Genomic DNA, 20459 nt, shown 5'->3' with positions numbered 1-20459 from the left:
CTTGAGGAAGGGGAATTGTTATGAGTTCAAGGCCAGCCTGGGCTACCTGGTGAGTTCCAGAAGAGCCAAGGCTACAGTGTTACTCTGTGTCTTAAGTGGGATGGGAGAGCTGGGAGGACGGCTCAACAGGTAAAGGTACATCTGCCAAGCCTGCTGACCCGAGTTTAAGCCCTGGGAACCACACAGGCAGAAGAAGCGACTCCTGCAAGTTGTCCTCTGAGGAGCGACATGACTGATATGGCATGCCCATATACCCTAAGAAATGTGAGGAGTAAATCAATCTCTCATCAGGAATTTTAAAAAAAGATTTATTTATCTTATTAGTGTTTTGCTCACATGTGTGTCTATGCACCATGGGCAAGTCTGGTGCCTGTGGAGGTCAGAAAAGGGTGTTGGCTCCCTTGGAACTAGAGCACAGGGGTGTGTGTGTGTGTGTGTGTGTGTGTGTGTGTGTGTGTGTGTGTGTGTGTGTGTGTGTGTGTGTGTGTGTGTGTGTGTGTGTGTGTGTGTGTGTGTGTGTGTGTGTGTGTGTGTGTGTGTGTGTGTGTGTGTGTGTGTGTGTGTGTGTGTGTGTGTGTGTGTGTGTGTGTGTGTGTGTGTGTGTGTAGGGATCCATGAGGCAGACGGGCTGTGCAGACAGCAGGCTAAGGAGCTAAGGAGCTAAGCTCTTCGAGCTGCCAGACAATGTCATCTGCAACATGAAGAGTGAAATATAAACAACAGTCAGCTACTTTCCTTTAATCCGATTTCTAAGCAGTTGTGTGATCGATCAATTTATACATCGATTGGCTGTCTAATCCACCTTCACCACCTCTGTGCTGCTGCAAACACCTCCATCAGGGGTGCCTCGGCTAAGCTTCTGGCTGGCAGGGTCCCACAGGGTCCCACAGGGTCCCACAGGGTCACTGTAGCTGCTGGAGCAGGTGGAGCACATTGGTGGCATAGAGGCTCTGTTGCTCAGTGGTCCCCCGCAGCTGCACTGGGTGAAGGCTGGGGTGGGGGGCTGTGAACTGCTGCACAGGGCAGTACAGCTCATGCAGGAGAAGCCAGGTAGAGTCGGGGTCTACTTTCGCCAGGTGGAGGAAGACCCTGTGGAGAGAGGATGGCATGAGTAGAGGAGATGGAGGGAGGAGGAGGAGGTGGGCTACTGTTCACCCCAGAGGCTGTTTACTGGGCTGAAAGGAATTGATCACAATATCAAGTCACTCAAAGAGCGGAGGAAACCCACTTAGATCCTAAGACAGGGCCATTAGGACAGTCCAAAGCCTAAGAGAAAGAGAGAACAGCTTCCGATCCGTTGACATGGAGTAAAATAGTAATTAGTCCAAGAGAAGCAATATTGACACAAAGAAGCTCTGTGTAAAGCTGGAGTCTGAAGGATTGGCAGGCCTAGCCCTGCATCACCAGCTATGCTCAGGGACCTGGGTAAGGCCCTTAATGTCTTTTCTTCAAGGTCCTCATGTGTCCCTGGATGGACCCACTCTGGCTACTCAGAGCCATGGCTTCTTAGAGGTCTGAGTACAAGGTCAACAGAATAAGTGCTCATTGAAGGCTAGCCCAGGGCTCTAATGCCTTGTACAAACACAACCTGGAGCTCAAGGGCCAAGGCCACCGTGTTACCAGGAATGAGATCCTTCACCTTGACCCGAACTTTGGCTATTATCTGTTCAACTCCTATTTCTGAACCACCAGCCATGTGCCCGGGGCCACCAGACTAGACAGTCCCATGTCATCAACCTCCCACACCTGGCTGTTCAATCCCAGGGTAACTGGTGCCTTCCCTGTGCTGGGCCGTCAGCCCACCCACTGCATCACCTGCTGGAGAGACTGCTTTCTCACTCTGTCCAAGTGGTCTCCCGTCTCTCCTTCTCTCATGACTTTCTGCACTTGGCCATCTCACAGTGGCATGGACTGTGGCTGCTAGGTCTCCCTCGGCTCAGCACACTGTAAGCAGTCAGTGAATACTTGCTGACCAACAGGCTCCCAACTGACTAAGGACTTTAAGAGATACCCCTTCCTGGAGTCTTTACATTTTGGAAAGGATCTGGGAAAGGTTACCAGGTCATCATCAAGGAAGAACAGGAACAGGGTGAAGAAAATGTGTTATCAATTATCACTAGCTATGGAGCTGTGGAAACTATACACATGGTTTGGCCTCAGTTTCTCCACTGCTTCTCCCCCCTTTTTTTCTTTGAGACAGGGTCTCATGTAACTCAGGCTGGTTTCAAATTTGCTATGTAGCCAAGGCAGGCCTTGAACTCTTTATTTTCCTGCCTCCACTTACCAAGTGCTGGTGAATTCCTTTAGTACAACCACACCTGTTTTTCAGTTTTCTCATTTTACAGGTTTTGGCCAAGGTTTAAAACATAGATCAGTCCTTACTAACTCCATAAAAACTCTTTTTTAAAAAACATTTATTGTGTGTGTGTGAACATGTGCATGGCATGTGTGGAGGCAAGGGACAACATGTAGGATTAGGTTCTCGATTTCTACCATGTGGGTCCTGGGATGGAACTCAGGTCATCAGCCTCCATAGCAAGTGCCTTTACTATCTATCTCACCAGCCCCCAAGTATATTTGAAATTTATTTTTGAAGGTAGCATACAAAGTAATGGGTTTTGTTACAATTTTCACACATGTGCCATTCTATGTTGTTCTTGCTCATCTCCAAGTGACACCCCCTTCTCCCCATTTACCAGCTAAAAATACCATCAGCTCCCAGGATTAGTGGACTGCACCAGACTCAACTAGTGATGGACTAAAACACCTGGAAGCCAAATTCCACTTATACTGAACATAACACAGGGTTTCCCCAGCATTCAGTGTTTACACCGTGTAAGGTGATCACCACATGCCCAAGTTGTGCAGACATGCTGTCACAACCGGACTTGGTACCTATAAGGCCTGGAGCTAATCTCTCCTGTGTACCGAGGAACAACTATATAGATAGGAACAATTATCTCATTCTTGCCAATTATTTCTAGGGGCCTCTAGCATACTTTTGAGTGTCAAATGGGAATAAAATGATTGCTAAATACAACTTAATTTTTGGTTTTTAATTTCATTAATCTGAAAAATCTGTGCCCTTGGGGCAGCTGGGCCTTAACCTATGAAGCCAGTTTTGCTTTCTTCCTTGTGTGTGACAGCTATATCCTGGGGTGGGGGGGAGACTGTGTGTGCATATGTGTGTGAGTGTATGTGTGTGTGTTAGCTTAGAATAATCTTGTTTATAACCTACACAGTGGTTGCTGAAGAAGTGATTATACTATTCTAATTCATCGTTTCCACTTCACTGCAGAAAGAGATGGGGCCTGCGTGGGAGACAATTTTTGTTTAAAAACAAAAATATCTTTGATAATTAGAGTGGTGAGGGAAATGATAAAAAACATACCAAAAAAAAAAAAAGAATCCGGGAAGCACATTTCTGTTTACACGTGACACTGCCGACAGTTTCCCTTGGTGCCAAAGACAGTTAGAATGCAAATGATTTCATTTGATTTTTTTCCCCCCACTTCAAGAACTGGAACAATTTCTCAAATTGCAGCTGCTCTTCCTTCAAGGAATATTTTTATTTGGGCAGCAGTCGGCAGAAGGTGCCGAGGCCCAGCTCAGCCAGAGCTCTGCTCTGCTCTGTTCACAGGCTGGGAGCACAGCAACACTCATTTCCTGAGACCCCTTCAGCAGGCTGAATAGGATGCTGGAGTAACCTCCAGGATCTCCAAATGATATGCCAACAGGGAAGCGAAGGAAGCCTGTGCAGAGTTCACCCACTTTTATTAAGCAGAGCCAAGCTCTAAGAAGTCATTTTAGACGTCAGTGCTTTGCTCCAGAAAGGGTAGATGCTCAAGCAAGTTCCTCCTCCTGCCTCCAGAGCCTGCTTCCACTCCTCCCAGGGATGGTCACGGGCAGTCTAGCCTTCCCAAGCATTGTTCTCAGGGGAAGAGACAGAAGGGGAGGGCAGGAAAGTACCGAGTGCCTAATGAAAGCACTGCTCCAGAGACAGAGAGAGATAGAGAGACAGAGAGAGATGAGAAGGGGGGAGATAGAAGGAGGAAGAGAAAGAGAGAGAGGCAGACAGAAAGAGAGCGAGAGAGACACGGGGGTGGGGTGGGGACCATGAGCCTGAGGAATTATTACCACCACTACCACCTCAGCAGCATCACCTGCTATGGATAATGCTCAGTCTGAAAAGGGCAAAACATCTGTCTCTTGTCTCATGCAACTCCACAGTGCTTCGGTGGGGCCCAATTTTCAGCCACAGGGCTCTAATTTTGTCTGTTATTTTAGGGACAGCAGAACGCAGTGTATTTCACCTTCTTCATGCCTGATGTGGGGAGTGAACCCGTGCCATGAAGGCAGGTGGCTGGTAGGAGCAGCTGCACACTTGCTGGGCAGGAGGCATGCGGTCTGCTGAACCCTAAACACTGGCAAATTCTTACGGCCCTGCTGGCGAGCCTGAGGTCTGGAGGGCTGGGTGGAGGGCTCCAGAGGCCTGGCTTTGAGTCTACTCTGAGCACTTGCTTGGGGCCACTTCTCGTCCAGCCTTTCTGCATAATCAAGCCAGAAGACAGAGGCAAGCCCTCTACTTTGAGAGACCAGGGCAGCTGCCTGGAACATGTCCCCAGTCTATCTCCAGACACGGCAGGGATGGTTGTGGAACATGTCCCCAGTCTATCTCCAGACACGGCAGGGATGGTTGTGGAATATGTCCCCAGTCTATCTCCAGACACGGCAGGGATGGTTGTTGAATATGTCAAGAGGTCAGTTTCATCCTTTTTTCAAACCCAAAGAGAATGTACACTATTTAACTTTTGAACAAAAACTCCTTTCTCCTTCCCCCAGGCCCAAATTGGTGGCTCCAGGGAGCACAGTTATCAAGAGATTACCTGGTCCCCAGAGCACAGGAGGCACTCAGCTGTGCCTCATGCCTCCACATGTCCCGAGGCAGGTGATTATCTCCCAATAACCTGTAGGGCCATGTAGCTTAAATGATAACTTGACTTTAAAAAATTTAGAACTCGCCGTTAGGCAGTTTCTAAGCAACCTCTGTTTCCATGGCAAAGAAGCCTGGTGTTTATACTGATTTTTCACTTAAAATGCGGTTTTATTGAATTTCACTTCATGCAGGCAGCCATTTCCCTGCACTTCAGCCCTATCTACAGTTGACGGGTATCAGTAAGTACCTAATAAACTCCAGAGGCCAAACCAACAGGAGAGCATTCCTTCAGGATCAGTGCTGGGCTGCTCCAATGAGCCAGATGGGGTGTGGTGGCCTGGGGAGACAAGAAGCGTGCTAACGGAATCTAGCTAGCTGAATCAGGGCCTCATCTTTGTGGTTCAGACACTCACAAGCGTCCAGTCAGTGCAGACACTGTGCTGGGTCTCTGAGATGCTGCAAAGGTGGTTGATGAAGGCTATGGTTTAGGGACTCATCTGCTGGAAAAGGCAGACATCATAGTGTAGTATGGCTAGGCTGTCCTAGAGGTCCTCTGTGAGTGCAGCCAGGATTCTCAAGGAGTGCACACGGCCAGTTGAGACTCTGGGGCAGATAGATAGTTCCAAGGTGCTGTCTGGCTTCCACAGACTCTGCAGCATGAGCACTGGATTATCCTCCTTCTCGACCAACCCCCCCCCTCCCCACAGTGGCAAAACCAAAAAAAAGAGCCCTGTGTTGTATGAGCAGAGTATGTCTTCACCTATGTCTAGACAGCATCTACTCTAGAAAACTGTAAGCCAATCAGGGTCTAGCATTGCTAAATAAACTGTAACTGAAGTGCAAGGCTCCTAGCTCTCCTGGGTGACAGGCTATTCTTTTTCTGTCAATTACTTGCTTGAGGGATCTGGTGTTCCTTGTCTCTTTCTGGATTTATAAAATGCTCCCGGGAGCTGTCAGGGCAAATCCCAGAGGTAAAGAACTTGTGGCTTTGTGATCTGTTTGTCTATTTGGAGCATCTAAGGAAGTGGTTCTGGGGTCTCTCCCTAGGAGCATGGCACACACTCTTTCCATAGAGGCCTGAGCAAATGTGACTGAAAGCACATCACCTACTGGGAAGCAGGCCTGTTTTCATCTTCGGCAGAACAGCCTCCACACCCCTTTCTCTGGCCACCTCTCCCTCCGTTACTCCGTGCATGCCAATACTGCAAATGAGGCTGTGTGATGCCTTTTAAACAAATGGATGCCCAAGGTGTTGACTTGTCCCAGCCAGCAAGCAGTGGGGCTATGTTTCCACACTTGGTAATTTACTCTAATGGGTCTCAGTTCATTGGTTGACCAGTATTTCAAGCCTGTCCTTTCTTGCTATTCAATTTAGCTATCTTCCTATGCACCGAGGCTGTTTTTTTTTTTTTTTGGTTTCTAAATGTTGGGAATGGGGGATTATGACTGGAAGCAACAATTTACTCTCCAAATACATGCTACCAATTACCTTTGCTGCTACACTTACTTGTTAGACCTAACTATATTTACCTGTTCAAAACCATTCATCCATCGATTGACCTCCAACATGTACACTCAGACTCCCATTAAAAATATTTAAATGCAGAGAGGACAGGATTTAAAACCATAAACACCAGTAGTAGCATATGATGCTAATCATGCCCCTAAAGTACCACAAGACAGAGTATCATAAATGCAGTAGAATGCCTCCATTGCTTCATGCATATTGAAAAGGACATGACACAGAGAGGCCCAATCTGTTAGAGATAATTCAAAAGGAAGCCAGGACCTAGCAGGGCTGAAGTCCTACTGGGTAGGTTTTAAATGTAGCCCCTTCCATCTGGCTAGTTCTTCTACTTCTAGGCCCCTAGGCTAAGGTTCCATGACAGTGCTGCTTGCCACTGGCTTCAAAGTAGCCTCTTGTCTCAGCACTGGCTGGTATACTAAGAGGCCATGGGCAGTGTTTCCTGCCCCTACAAGAAAGATGACATTTCTGTGACAATCTAAGTGTCTTGCCCTCTCCTACTCAAATTCTTTTTCTGTGACCCATGCTTTGGCACTAAGCCAGCAGCTCCCATGATGGGTGCAGTGAGAAGTGTTTCTTAGAAATGTATTTCTGCTGGGGTACGATGGTGCATGCTTTTGATCTTGCAGTTGGCCTCTGTATGCACATGTATAGGCAAGCTTACCCCCCCCCCCCCCCGCCCGCCAACACATACTGGGGTCAAACTCTAGCATGTTAGCAATCCTACAACACACTACTGCCTCAGGAAAACACTGGCAACACATGGTTTAAGTAGTGCCGAGATCTCTGCCTTCATATCAGAAACCCAGAACCTGCTTTGTTTATAGTCTGCATGGCAGATGTCTCTTATCTCTGACACCATGAAATCATGCCTCAATGTGCACAGTGAACAGCTTCAGATCTGAGTGTATTTTTAGAACAATGGGCCTTGAAAAGAAAGCAGCAGTGCTTGTCAAAAGATGGATAATAGGAAAGCTAACTACTTGGGTCTGGATTTGTCAACTATTAATCAAATGTCAGAAGGGAAAAGAGGAGGAGTGCCCTCATTTTCACACTGGGTGCGACCCAGGGGAGACAGCTTTGCATTCAGGCCTCAAGCGAGCTGCCCACCTCATTCAGGAACGGGCTATTCATTCTGAGCTAGCTGAACTAGTGGATCACCTCAGTGGCTCCTGATCTGTTCAAACAGACAGGCCAGTGGGTGGCCCAGAGAGGAGTCAGGCTCCGGTGGGAATGAAATGAAGGAGCCTGTGCTAGTCTGTGTTGCCCAGGGTTTGAAGGCGCCAGCTGGTTCTTTGATGGGCTGGAATCCCACTGCTAGAAAGAGAGCTGGGAAGTCAGTCAATAAACGAACCTTCAAACCTGCTCCTGACTTCCCCCACAAATGGAGATGAAAAGGGGTGCCCCAATTAACATGGAAAAAAAACCCTTTTGAGAAGAAAGCCCTGTTCAGATGTCAGTAACAAGAAGATTTAGAAGGAAGGCTGCATCCAGGTGTCTATATGTATGACAACACATCATTCGGTTAGTGAATACACACATGCATTTCCTGATGTGTACATACATATAGAAACATATGCACTGTGAGCCAGAGGCTCCTGCCTTCTCTTCTATCTTCAGTACCCAGAACAGTGCTTGGCACATGGGAGTTCAGCACACAATTTTCAGAGTTGACTTTCTGATAACATAAAAACAAGTCATCTGTACAAAGACCTTATGGGGAAGGCATCATCACCATCTCCTCATAGAGGGAGGAACTGAAAAGCAAAGGATCCCATGTGGCCATATATCAAAAGATGTAGGACCTAAACATAGTTTGTCCAACTGGTGCTACTTGCTTTCACAGAGTATCAGGTGAAGGAAGGTAAATGAGTGCCCTTAACCCCCCACCCCCAAGGCTAAGCAATAACAGCATCAGGACCTGCATGGCCAGAAAGTATGCTGGCTGATGGCTACCTGCATCCCTAGGTTCTGAGGTTGGCTGGAGGCAGGAGTTGATAGAGACCAAGTAGCCTTGGAACTCTGTTTTATCACAAAACTCCTTGGGGATGGACTTCATGCTTTTACCAGGAGACATTGCCTAGTTTTTATCTGCTTTTGGCCCAGAGTGAAGGTGCATATGACAGAAGACCTTGTTGGAGGACAAGCCTCAGAGGCTAGCCAGAGACTGGCCCACTGAGTGCTGGTATTCAAGGAAAATGGAAATTGGGATGGGGCTACAAGAGTGGGGGAGTTGCTCTCCTCTGGAATTCTTTTCAGGTATGAAATGGCAAGGCCTCAGTGGTCAGAAGGGCACAGAACTACATGCTGGGAGATATCCTGGAGGCTCCTGGGTCACTTGGGAATTTAAACCGTTAAACTTGCTTCTGCCTCTGGCTTAGGTGGGGCAGGGCTGATTCAAGGCTCCCGCCTTCTTTGTAGCCCTTGGTTTGTTGGCCATTCTTCCCACACCCTGAATATGATTTACTTATCTGTCATCCATTAAAGTTACTTCAATACATGGGATTTGAAGGAGCTCCCCCCTACCCGTAACCAGTTAACAGTGATACCCTGTGGTAGAAAGCAGCAAGGTTATCTCCTACCCCCACCCTCCTCACAAGGCACGTTTGCCCGAGAAAAGCATTAAACTGGAATGACATCTCCACTCTTAGCATTTACAGCCTTGGTTATATCAACCACCCCCTGATCAATTCCCATTTCCAGAGTTTACAATCTGGATGTAAAAGCCTACCACGAAGGCTATATTTAATAGGACAAATTAAAAAAGCAAACAGAGGCTTGGACATTTCTTTGGAGCCAGGAAAAGCAAATAGGGGGAATGAAAACAGCCATGATATGGATGAAAGGTATGTTCACCAGTTGCCAGCTTTGCCTGTATTTCATATTATGATGGCTCCGAGGCTCACAGAAGCACCTACTCCCTGGGCATGAGGCTCACCATCTTGTAGAAGGTAGGGGCCTCAGAGTAGCCCCCGGCCCTCAAAGCTTCCCTTAACAGCTCTCTGGCAGTCAGAGGAGCAGGGTGGGGAGCTCACCTGTTCTGAAGGGGGCTGGGCCATCTGTGGGCCCTTCTGACTTTTCCCGTTACATTTGGAGATTATGCTAAGGTTTGTCTTTTGTTTGTTTGTTTTCGAGACAGGGTTTCTCTGTGTAGTTTTGGTGCTTGTCCTGGATCTTGCTCTTAGATCAGGCTGGCCTTGAACTCACAGAAATCTACCTGGCTCTGCCTCCCAAGTGCTGGGATTAAAGGCATGCGCCACCACTGGCGTGTGAGGTTTGTCTTTTTCTAAAACCTGCTACAAACTCTCCAAACACAAGAGCTTTCCTGTCTCCCATGAGTGTGTGTTGTGTTACTGGGGCTAGGAGGTGAGTACTCGGGGGCAGAGGTGGAGGCAGTAGCTGGTACAGAGGCTTCTGTGGTGGCTCAGGTCTTGGGTTATGGCGGCTTGACTATTGGTACTTGGAATGGAAGAGGAACAGACAATTTTCCAAGAGGCACAGGCGTTCTCTTAGGAAGGATCCAGGGGCTAAGAAAGAGAACTAAGACAAACAGGCTGGGCCTGGCCTCCTCTCCTCAGGACTACCATGACAGCTTCAGTGCAGTCAGCCTCACCAGGGACCTCACTCCAGGTGGTGGCTCAGGACACCAGGCCTGTCTATTGTCTTGGGTGACTCCTCCTGTTTAGAGAGCTCATTAATTTCTGAATCAAGATGCTAAATCAAGGACAACACTGATTCTCAACCCCCACCTTCTTCAAAATAAGTTTTTGATGAGGCGTGGGTGAAGCAATCAGCTTTGTACTTCCCCTGGCTCCCACAAGGCAGACACAGTCACGTAACTCAACCCTCTGGTGGAAGAGAAGGTACTGGGGCAAAGCAGGGAGCCACAAGCAAGTGGTCTGACTGCGTTCTCCTCCTCCAGGCACCTTCAACACCAACTTAAGATTCAGCCACGTCCAATTAATTGGACTTAACTACTTTGAGTGGCAAAAGAGAATTAGAAATGAAAAGATAAATGTATTGTGACTATTAGCTTGATGGTTCTAAACTTGAAGGATGGGATGCAGTGAATTTAAGAAAAGCAGACTGGGATGGGAAGTGTGAAAATCAGATTTCTGTAACTCAAAAGAATTTATTCTAAGATAAAGTCATCATGTCCTTGGGTTGCACCTTAAGTCACAGCACAACCAGCTATGGCTTGGCCCAGGAAGGACCACTTTCACCTTATGCTGGTTCTTTAAGGAACAGGAGTGCCTGAGGATAAGAAGCTCTTTGGGATGTACCCCATGCTCCAGAAACCAGGACTGATTTCGGGTCTAAGAGATTAGACAGGAAAGGGACAGAAGGAAACAAAGCTACGAAGGAAATCAAGAGCAAAGAATTGCAAAGACAATAAATCAACTCCAAAAGATATTCCCCTCACTTGTAGGGAATGTACAAGGGAGAACGCTGCTCTCCTCATTCCACAGTCAGAGCAGCCTTCCCAGCTCGTAGGGGGAATGAGGAGTCGCTTGACTCTCACTCCAGGAAGGATATTGAGGGCTAACTCCAGATACCCGAGGAAGAGGGGCTATGCCTACATGAAGTCGGCAGGCCAGGCAGCAGGTGTCCAGGGGCAGGCAGCTGCAGAGCACAGAATCTTCTTCCATCTATGACTTTCTGTAGTTAGTCATGGCATACCTAGTGCTTTCCTTTGGCTTTGCTATGGAGGGAGCATAGGCACAGAAAGGTGCTGGATCACTGATCACAAGGAACAGAATAGAGATGGAAACCCTCCAGCCAGGGAGGCTTGAGTTCCCTCCAGCACCTGGTCTTTCTGCTTTGTGGCCCTCTGGAATTGTTGCTGACATTGCAGCACAGGAAAAGGTCACGTGCAAAAAGCATCTAGTCAAAATACCATCTTTGGAGTTGGCACAGCTAAAGAAATCATCTTACCCTGGCAAGGAGAGAGAAGAGAGCAGAGACTGCCTCAACTCTGCTCGCCATTAGCAAATCATCTATAATTTAGAACGAACGTAAAGAGATGCGGGTGATGAAGCAGACGTACCTCCTGGCAGCCTCTTGTAATTTCACGGGCTGTTTGGTGCTGAGGTAAATCAAGCAGGCATCAGCCACTTTATTCAGGTCACCCTCACCTGCAGGGCAAAAAAACAAAACAAGCCTCAGGCCCTCAGACTGCATTTGGGACCTAAGATTAGCCATGCAAGATTCCCTGGGTGCTTTACTCTGTCCAGCAAGCCAGGACTACTGAAGGTAAAAGGACAGATGGGGGGCCAGGGTAGATTGAAGGAAGTATATAAGAAGGGAAGTGAGGGACACAAGCACTACTAGGCAGAGGATGCAAAGTAGGGGGCATCGAGTCCTGTGCTGGCTCTGAGACCAGAAGACTCATGTGATACCTACCTAAGTCCAGACTCTCACAGAGGGGACCCAGGCCCTGCAAAACAGCCAGCTGCAGCTTGAAGGCCAGTGTGTGAGAATAAATTGGTCCAGCCCGGGCACTGATGGGGGCCTGGGTGATTAAGGAGCTGGCCAATTTTGGCAGGACATCTTTGCAGAACCGGCTCCGGAGAAAATCGCCACATCTGCTTCCAAGTGTCTGTAAAACCTGCAGAAACAGCCCCCAGCCTGGTGAATGCACACCTCTAAAGCAGCAAGAGGGCTGGGACATGGTTGCTAATTCAATTCTATCTAGGGCTCCACTTAGAAAAAAGAATGGAATTATTGCTGTTAATTTCTTGCCCATGGTTTGTGATTCTGACAGTTATGAATTTGGAGGTCTCTGCTTCCAAGGCATGGATACTCCTATCCATAAATACAGATTACATGGAGAGTAATTCAGAGGGAACTTGAGTTGGAGGAATAATATGATTAATACCTTGATTTCCTTTCCTTTTTTTTGATGAGAGAGAGCGAGAGAGAGTGAGAGAGCGAGCTTAAAGCAGTTTACATAGATCATCTCTGGAATATTTCTAACATCCCTTGAGAAGACTTGGGCTTTTAACTCTTGCTAGCTGAGCAAACACAAACTCTGAGGCTCAGCAGCTTCTATGTACAGGCATCAAGATGGTGACCAGGCTATGGTCCCTGGCTAAGCTAAGGCTGGTCCCTGTGGCTGGAGCCATATCTGCATTCCGTCTGTTCGACTGTATAATCTTCATGTACATCACTCTTTTTCTATCTTTCACAACAGGCAGTCTCTTTGCATGTGTCGTTTAAACTTTCTGTAGCAGAACATATTGAAATGTTTTGCCCCGCTGCACAAGACTGAGTGAACAGGAGGACAGGAATTTCTTTAAGAATTGGTAAGCAAGGCATAATGGGCACAGTGTCTGTGCGGTCTGCAAAGTAAGGTTCTCCTCTCAAGGGCCCTTAGCTGTATCACATGACCTCAGGTAAAGCACTATTAATGTGTCTGCATGTGGAAAAAGCAGCCCCACTTGCAGCTTAAAATATCTTAGTATGTTTTCATTTTTCTACACTGGTTGGCTGTCGTTTCAAATAACCTATTAATTTTCATAAAGGGAAACAGTACATCTGAATAAGATTTAGTAATATGGTTTTCCCTCTCTGCCTCCCCCAGGCTCTCTTCTCTTTCTCTACACACATACTTTCTCTCTCTCCTCCTTCCCTCTTAACTAACACACACACACACACACACACACACACACACACACACACACACACACCCACACACACACCCATTTCATGCATTTTGCTTTGGAATTAACATTAAAAATTATGTCCTTCAAATAAGCTGGTATTCTGGCTTAGTATCTATTGGAGAATCTTACAGGAAACCAGACTACTTCTCCCAGGCATACTGACTGTATTTCCAGCTCCTATCTGCCGCCCCTTCCCATCTCTTCCCTCTGCTTCATCTTGCTCATCCACTTCTAACTTATGCTGTCTTGCATGGCAAATGTATCTCTGTAGGACGCCGTTAAGTGCTTTTTAGAACAAGGAAGGATATAAATAAATAAGTGAAAATTCATGTGCTAATATAAGCCAAACTAACCAGGGAGAATGACATCTCTACAGGGCTGTAGCTTTTCAAAGGCCTTCACCAGAGTTCTATTTCATCCCTGACAAAACTACCTAAATCCCCCCTGAAAATGGGTGACTGTGGGCTTCAGCTGAGCAGAAGTGGGTGTCATCTGGACTCTCATATGGTTCACTAAGCATGGATCTGACCTGGGTTCTATCCCTTACTAGCTGCAGAGTTTCAAGGTATGTTATCATCTCTGAACTTGTTTCCTTCCTGGCCAAAAATGGAGGTAAAAAGCACCTTGCAGGTTACTATGACAAGAACTTCCATGTGGACAATGTCAAGCTTACTGCCTGGCACACAAGAGATGCTCAGTGAATATTGGTGGCCTTCGCTTTATGAGATCACCCAGCTTTAAATTCTAAAGAAAGTGTCGTTTAGTCTCTTCTGTGCTTTGCTTTTTCTTTTTCTGAGACAGGGTTTCTCTGTGTAGCTCTGGCTGTTCTAGAGCTAGCTCTGTAGACCAGGTTGGCCTCAGACTCACAGAGATCTGCCTGTTTTCTCCTGAGTGCTGAGATTAAGGCATGCACCACCATCACCCAGCTTTTTTCTGTTCTTTTATTTTTCCTTACTTTCTTCAAAGTCTGTGCTCAGAGGTCAGATAATGAGAAGTAATTACTGGACATCAGTACCTTGAAGGCTCTGAGCACTGCCAGAGGGTCATCACAAGTGAGTCGGTGCACAAGTGAAGGCCAGGCCCGATGAGCCAGGGGGAGGAGCTGGTTCTTGTGGAATTGTAGAACCACCACACACAAACCCAGCACATCCAAGACCTGAAAGAAAAGACAGAACTTCAATAGGCAGTAGGGGCTTAAAATCAGATGCCTGGGACCAAGTCCTTGTTCAACAGATTGAGCCTGAGACATGCATTAAGATAGTAATAGAAACTTGACATACCTTTTGGTTCCAAAATAACATTAACCTAATTTCCTGGAAATTTGGCCATTCCTGTTGACTTTTATGCCAGGTACTAGAGGCACACAAGCACGCAAGGACAAAATATATATACTTCCTTGCCTTTATGGAGTACAGGATCATACCACTCAATAGAGAAAAGAACAGCCACTGTGCCAAGAAAGACTGTAAAGTATGCAAAGAAATGAGAATCTCTAAAGCACAGACTTGGGAAGGTCTCTTTCAAGAACTGTAGTGGGTAGCCATTCCAGCTTTGACCTGGAAGTTCCAACCCCCACAGAGGCTTTGGTAATGGTCATGCATACAAGGAAGTGCTGAGAGAGGACACTGAAGACCCGAGTTCTGGATGCGGGGGCTCTCTTGGTTCCTGGACCCTGGAGGTAGACCGAGCAGAGTTCTCCAGAGAACACTGCCAGACTGCAACACACCTTTCCCAGACCCTGCAACCTAACTATCCACTCATTTGCAAGTTACGCCACTAAATAAACCTATGCTGTACAGCAGCTCTAAATGCTTGGGGAAAAATTCCAGAACCTGGACAACCAACTGAGGTATACACAAAGATATTTCAGGGACTGCACGAACCCTTCACTGATTTTTTACAAAGGCTGAACACAGCTATAACAAAAGCTGTGTCAGATAAAGAATTAAGAAAAGTATTAACTAAGTCCTTGGCGTTCGACAATACTAATGCAGAATGCAAAAGAATACTTACACCATTAAAGATCAGATCAGATCCTTTGGAAGAATGGATTCAATATACTAAGGGTGTTGAGTCTCTTAACTACAGTAATGAGGCTTGGATAGGAGAGACAAAGAAGGCCCCGTGGTACCAAATATTTTAAATGTGGTACACCAGGTCATATAAGTAAAAACTGTACATGGGGTACTCCTAGAAGTAATACTCCTTCTAGGAAGAGCCTAAACAGGAGACCCCAACCACCTCCTGGATTATGTAGAAGATGTGGCAAAGGCCGACATTGGACCAGTGAGTGCAGATCAAAAATAGATATACGAGGCAACCCTTTACTGGTGGGAAAGGCCTCAGGGGGCCTCTTGCAGGCCCCCAAATCAAACGTGGTAAGAACATTCCCAGCCACTGTGGAAGAAATTCCTCTCCAGGACAACTGAATAAACCAATGCCTAATGTAAAAACTGATTCTGCAATGGATGATAAAACAGCTCTGATAGATGAATCACAGTTTACAAAGAACACAATAAAACAAATATTCTGGCAGACTTCCATAAATGAACAAAGATCAAAGCTGAGAATTAATGGCCTGGTTCTGGAAGGCCTGGCAGACACAGGTGCGGATGTAACTATAATTACACCCAAATCATGGCATCCAAATGGGCCTCTTCAAGAGGTAGATGTCCAACTTCTAGGCACTGGAATCCTATCTCAGATAAAACAGAGTTCAAGATGAGTTGAATGCATAGGGACAAGGACAGAGAGGAAGGCTAAAATATGTAGGAAATGTAGCAGTAAATCTTTGGGGCCCAGATATGTTACAACAGTGGAATACCCAAGATTAAAATTCCTACACTCTCAGAAAAAGAATACAGATCAACGTATGTTTCTAGGAATATCATAACATGCTATAAAACACAGTCACCAACCACTCAGGCTGTACACAAACAGAGTACAACTGCTGTTGAACTCTCAGAAGTACCAACTGCCTCGCCTTTAAAATGGCTAACTAATAAACCTGTCTGGGTTGGACAATGGCCTTTGACAAAAGAGAAGCTACAAGCTTTAGAACAGCTGGTTCAAGAACAGTTAAATGCTCAACACATTGAAGAATCTACCAGCCCTTGGAATTCTCCTGTATTTGTTATTTAAAAAAAAAAGTCTGGTGGGGGCTGGAGAGATGGCTCAGAGGTTAAGAGCACTGACTGCTCTTCTAGAGGCCCTGGGTTCAATTCCCAGGAACCACATGGTGGGCTCACAACCATCTGTAATGAGATCTTGTGCCCTCTTCTGGCCTGCAGTCATACATGCTGTGTATACAATAAATAAATAAATCTTAAAACAAAACAAAACAAAAAAAACTTAAAAAAAAAAAAAGTCTGGTAATTGGAGAATGCTGACAGATCTGAGAGCTATTAATAAAGTAATTCAGCTGATGGGCTCCCTACAGACTGGGATGCCCTTGCCCTCTCTGCTACCCAAAGAATGGCCTATAATAGTTATTGACTTAAAAGACTGTTTCTTCACCATACCCTTACAAGAAAATGATAGAGAAAAATTTGCCTTCACAGTACCTAATTATAACAATTCTCAGCCAGTCAAGAGATATCAACAGAAGGTCCTCCCACAGGGAATGTTAAAACAGCCCTACCTTGTGCCAATACTTTGTACAAAAACCACTGGAGATAATTCGTGTAAATTTTCCACAATCCATAATTTATCACTATATGGATGATATCCTATTAGCTGATCCAAAGTTAGACACATTAGAAAGCATGTTTGAAGAAGTAAAAAAAAAGTTTTGCCTTGCTGGGGACTGCAAATTGCTCCTGAAAAAATACAAAGAGGAGATTCTATTAATTACTTAGGATATAAGATAGAGCTACAAAAAATTAGACCCCAAAAGGTACAACTAAGGAGAAATCAGTTGAAGACTCTTAATGATTTTCAAAAGTTGTTAGGAAGCATTTCCAACTTACTGGGTATCATGGGAATACCCAAAGATGCACTACAAAATTTGGCTACTACTCTAGAAGGGGACAAAGAATTAAATAGTCCAAGAGAATTATCAGCCGAAGCTGAGAAAAAAATTGGCTCTAGTAGAAAAGACAATTTGAGAAGCACATGTGGGTCGTGTGGATCCAGAACTTAAATGCATTCTTATCATATTCCCCTCCAGACATTCCCCCACAGGTATTTTGATGAAGAGGGAAGATATTATATTGGAATGGACATTCCTACCATGTAAGCCAAATAAGAAATTAAAGACTTATATAGAAAAGATCTCTGATTTGATTCAAAAAGGTAAATTAAGACTTTACCAGTTGACAGGAATGGACCCAGCAGAAATTGTAGTACCTTTACCTAATGAGGAAATTTCATCACTATGGAAATATAATGAATACTGGCCAAGAGCCTGCAGTAATTTTTTGGGAGAGATTAATAACCATTATCCCCAAAGCAAGAGAACAGAATTCATAAAGAAGACCGAATGGGTCCTTCCTCATATTGTATGACAAAAGCCAATTTCTGGAGTCCTCACATTCTATACTGATGCAAATAAATCAGGGAAAGCAGGATATAAATCAGGAGACTTAAGTAAAGTGGTACAAAGTCCATACAGCTCTGTACAAAAGGCAGAACTGTATGCCGTTCTTATGGTACTGATGGACTTCACAGAACTCAATATAATCACTGACTCTCAATATGCAGAGAGAGTTGTTTTACATATTGAAACTGCTGAATTTATTCCTGATAATACAGAATTAAAAGAAGAAAAAAAAAAGAAACACCATGTAAATAGCAAAGGTTTGAAGAAGGATTTCTCCATCACTTGGCAACAAGCTAAGGATATTGTGAAAAAATGTCCTACTTGTTCCTTCTATAACCAAACTCAATTACCTGCAGGGAGCAATCCAAAAGGTATACAAAGAAGTGAAATTTGGGATGTGCTTCATTTTGCAGAATTTGGAAGATTAAAGTATGTACACCATACCATTGACACCTATTCAGGATTTCAATGGGCAACTCCTATGAGTTCTGAAAAGGCTGATTCTATGATTATACACCTATTATAAGTTATGGCCATCATGGGAATACCTGTACAAATTAAGACAGACAATGCCTCAGCATATGTCTCCAATAAAATCAGACAGTTCTTTGATTATTACAATATAAAGCATGTTACAGGTATACCACACAATCCCACAGGCCAAGCAGTCATAGAAAGATCCAATTGAACTCTAAAGGATATGATAAATAAATAGCAACAGGTAACAATGACTCCTAGAAATAGATTGCATAGTGCTTTATTAACCTTGAGTTTTCTCAATGCTGATGAGAAAGGAACAACAGCTGCAGAGAGACATTGGATGACAGACAAAACTCCTGAGCTAGACCAACCGGTTTATTTCAAAGATGTGTGTGTTGACCTCAGAATGGAACCTGGATATGTCCTACACTGGGGAAGGGATTTTGCTTTTGTTTCTGCAGGAGAAGAAATTTGTTGGATACCAACAAAATTAATAAAAATTCAATTCGAACAGGAGAAACCCCTTGTTGAGAAGTAAAAGCTCATCCACCAATGTGACATCTCTACAAGTTGTAAGAAAAATTTAACAATTTAACAATTAAAGGTTGGGGTTGGGTTCTGTTTTTGTCTTTCCAGGATAATGGAAATACCCATCTTCCAGAAATCATAAGGCCTTGGATATCCGGATGTTTACATATGTAATATCAGTCAAATCGGAAAAGTGTGGTCCAATATAGCAAAAGTAGGTCCTGGCTAGCTCAGTCGGTAGAGCATGAGACTCTTAATCTCAGGGTCGTGGGTTTGTGCCCCACATTGGGCGCCAGATATTGGTGAAATTATTAAGGCCACTCCACATAGTTAAAAGGGAGGTTTATTTAGTGGCGTAACTTACAAATGAGTGGATAGTTAGGTTGCAGGGTCTGGGAAAGGTGTGTTGCAGTCTGGCAGTGTTCTCTGGAGAACTCTGCTTGGTCTACCTCCAGTGTCCAGGGTCCAGGAACCAAGACAGCCCCCGCAACCAGAACTCGGGTCTCCAACGTTCTCTCTCAGCCCTGCCTTGTATGCATGACCATTACCCAAGCCTCAGTGGGGGTTGGAACTTCCAGGTCAAAGCTGGAATGGCTACCCACTACAAAGAATGGCTTCTAAAATCATGAGCAAGCACTAGTTTAGTGCATAGTGAGGGTTCCTACAGCTGGATCACAACAAAGAAGACCCTGAAGCTGAGATGGATCTTGGTGGTAGAGTGCTTGCTCAGGATGTACAATGTCTTGGGTTCAATCCCTACCATCAAAAATACCCAAACCAAAACTAAAAGACCCACAGCTTGCCCTGTTTAAGAAATGAGAGCAGCCAAAATAGCAGACTGAGATGGAGCTGGACCATAAAAGGTCATAGTAAGAATCTTCCATTTTGTGCTATGTATACTGGGGTATGTCCAAGTGTTTAGCAGGGAAATAACAGGACATATCCATGTTTTTTGAAGGTCATCCTAGTTGCTGAGTGAAGAAGGCATTTGAAGGAGGTTGGGAAGAAGTGATGAGGCTCTTAGGAATCCACAGCAAAGACATGTGATCACATGATCTCGGCAGAATCATGAAAGGATCTGAACCGTCTGACATAAGCAGGACTGTGTGACTTCGACAGAGCTGCTCAGTCAGGTGTAGGAAATGAGCAGCAGTGCCACTGAAGGAAACAGAAAGCAGGGAGGAGGAACAAGCTGAGAAGTTGATGGGGTCGAGTCTTATTGCTGCTATTAGGAGAAGCAGGCAGGAAGTTGAGGGCCAGTCAATCTTACCAGCAAGGTTTGGGCTAGCCTAGATGCACACTGACCTTTTATACTACTACTGAACACTGACTACTGGTATCAATCACAGGTAATGGTCAGTACAGCAGCCTACATGGGCTTTGCAAGGATGAGTGCCCCCAAAAGTGCACAGGGTAAGGGCCCTTGAGTCCGAAAGGCGGAGTGAAGCTGGCCAATGGGAGTCTTACTAGGAGTCTTCTACAACCAGCTGTCCCACACTAAGGCATGAATAGCAGAGGCCACACTTCTGGAGCAAACGGAGTCAGCAGGTGGAAAAGAAAGCTCGTGAGACAGAAGAGAGCAAGAGTGCAGCACCAGTGCTTTTGGTGTCACTGTCTAGACAAGCTGCATCTTACTTCATGGACTCAAAAATACCTATTTTCCCCTTTCTGCCTGAAAAGTTCTCTTTGCCTTGGCTCCTTTGCATGGCCAGCTCTTCAACCTTTAAAGATGCTGTCACCTCCGAGTCCTGCTTAGCTGGCTAGTTGGAATCAGAAAGCAAGCTC

The 20459-nt window shown here is 45.5% G+C and overlaps 1 protein-coding gene across 1 annotated transcript in view; it reads right to left on the bottom strand.

The window, feature by feature from the left end:
* Positions 1-718: 718 nt before the first annotated feature.
* The window catches only part of Tti1 (TELO2 interacting protein 1), a 55357-nt gene continuing 35616 nt past the window's right edge, over positions 719-20459 (bottom strand). The window contains exons 5-8 of the mRNA XM_036184180.1: positions 14142-14282; positions 11865-12069; positions 11509-11596; positions 719-1089 (exon numbers count right to left, since the gene is read on the bottom strand). Coding sequence (XP_036040073.1) covers positions 903-1089; positions 11509-11596; positions 11865-12069; positions 14142-14282 — 621 coding nt within the window. The 3' untranslated portion in view covers positions 719-902. The remainder of the gene's footprint in view (positions 1090-11508; positions 11597-11864; positions 12070-14141; positions 14283-20459) is intronic.

Source organism: Onychomys torridus, chromosome 4, assembly GCF_903995425.1.
Source record: "Onychomys torridus chromosome 4, mOncTor1.1, whole genome shotgun sequence".
NCBI classification, from domain to species: Eukaryota; Metazoa; Chordata; class Mammalia; order Rodentia; family Cricetidae; genus Onychomys; species Onychomys torridus.
Note: the sequence above shows the minus strand (reverse complement) of the source record. Positions and strands in the feature narration are given on the sequence as shown.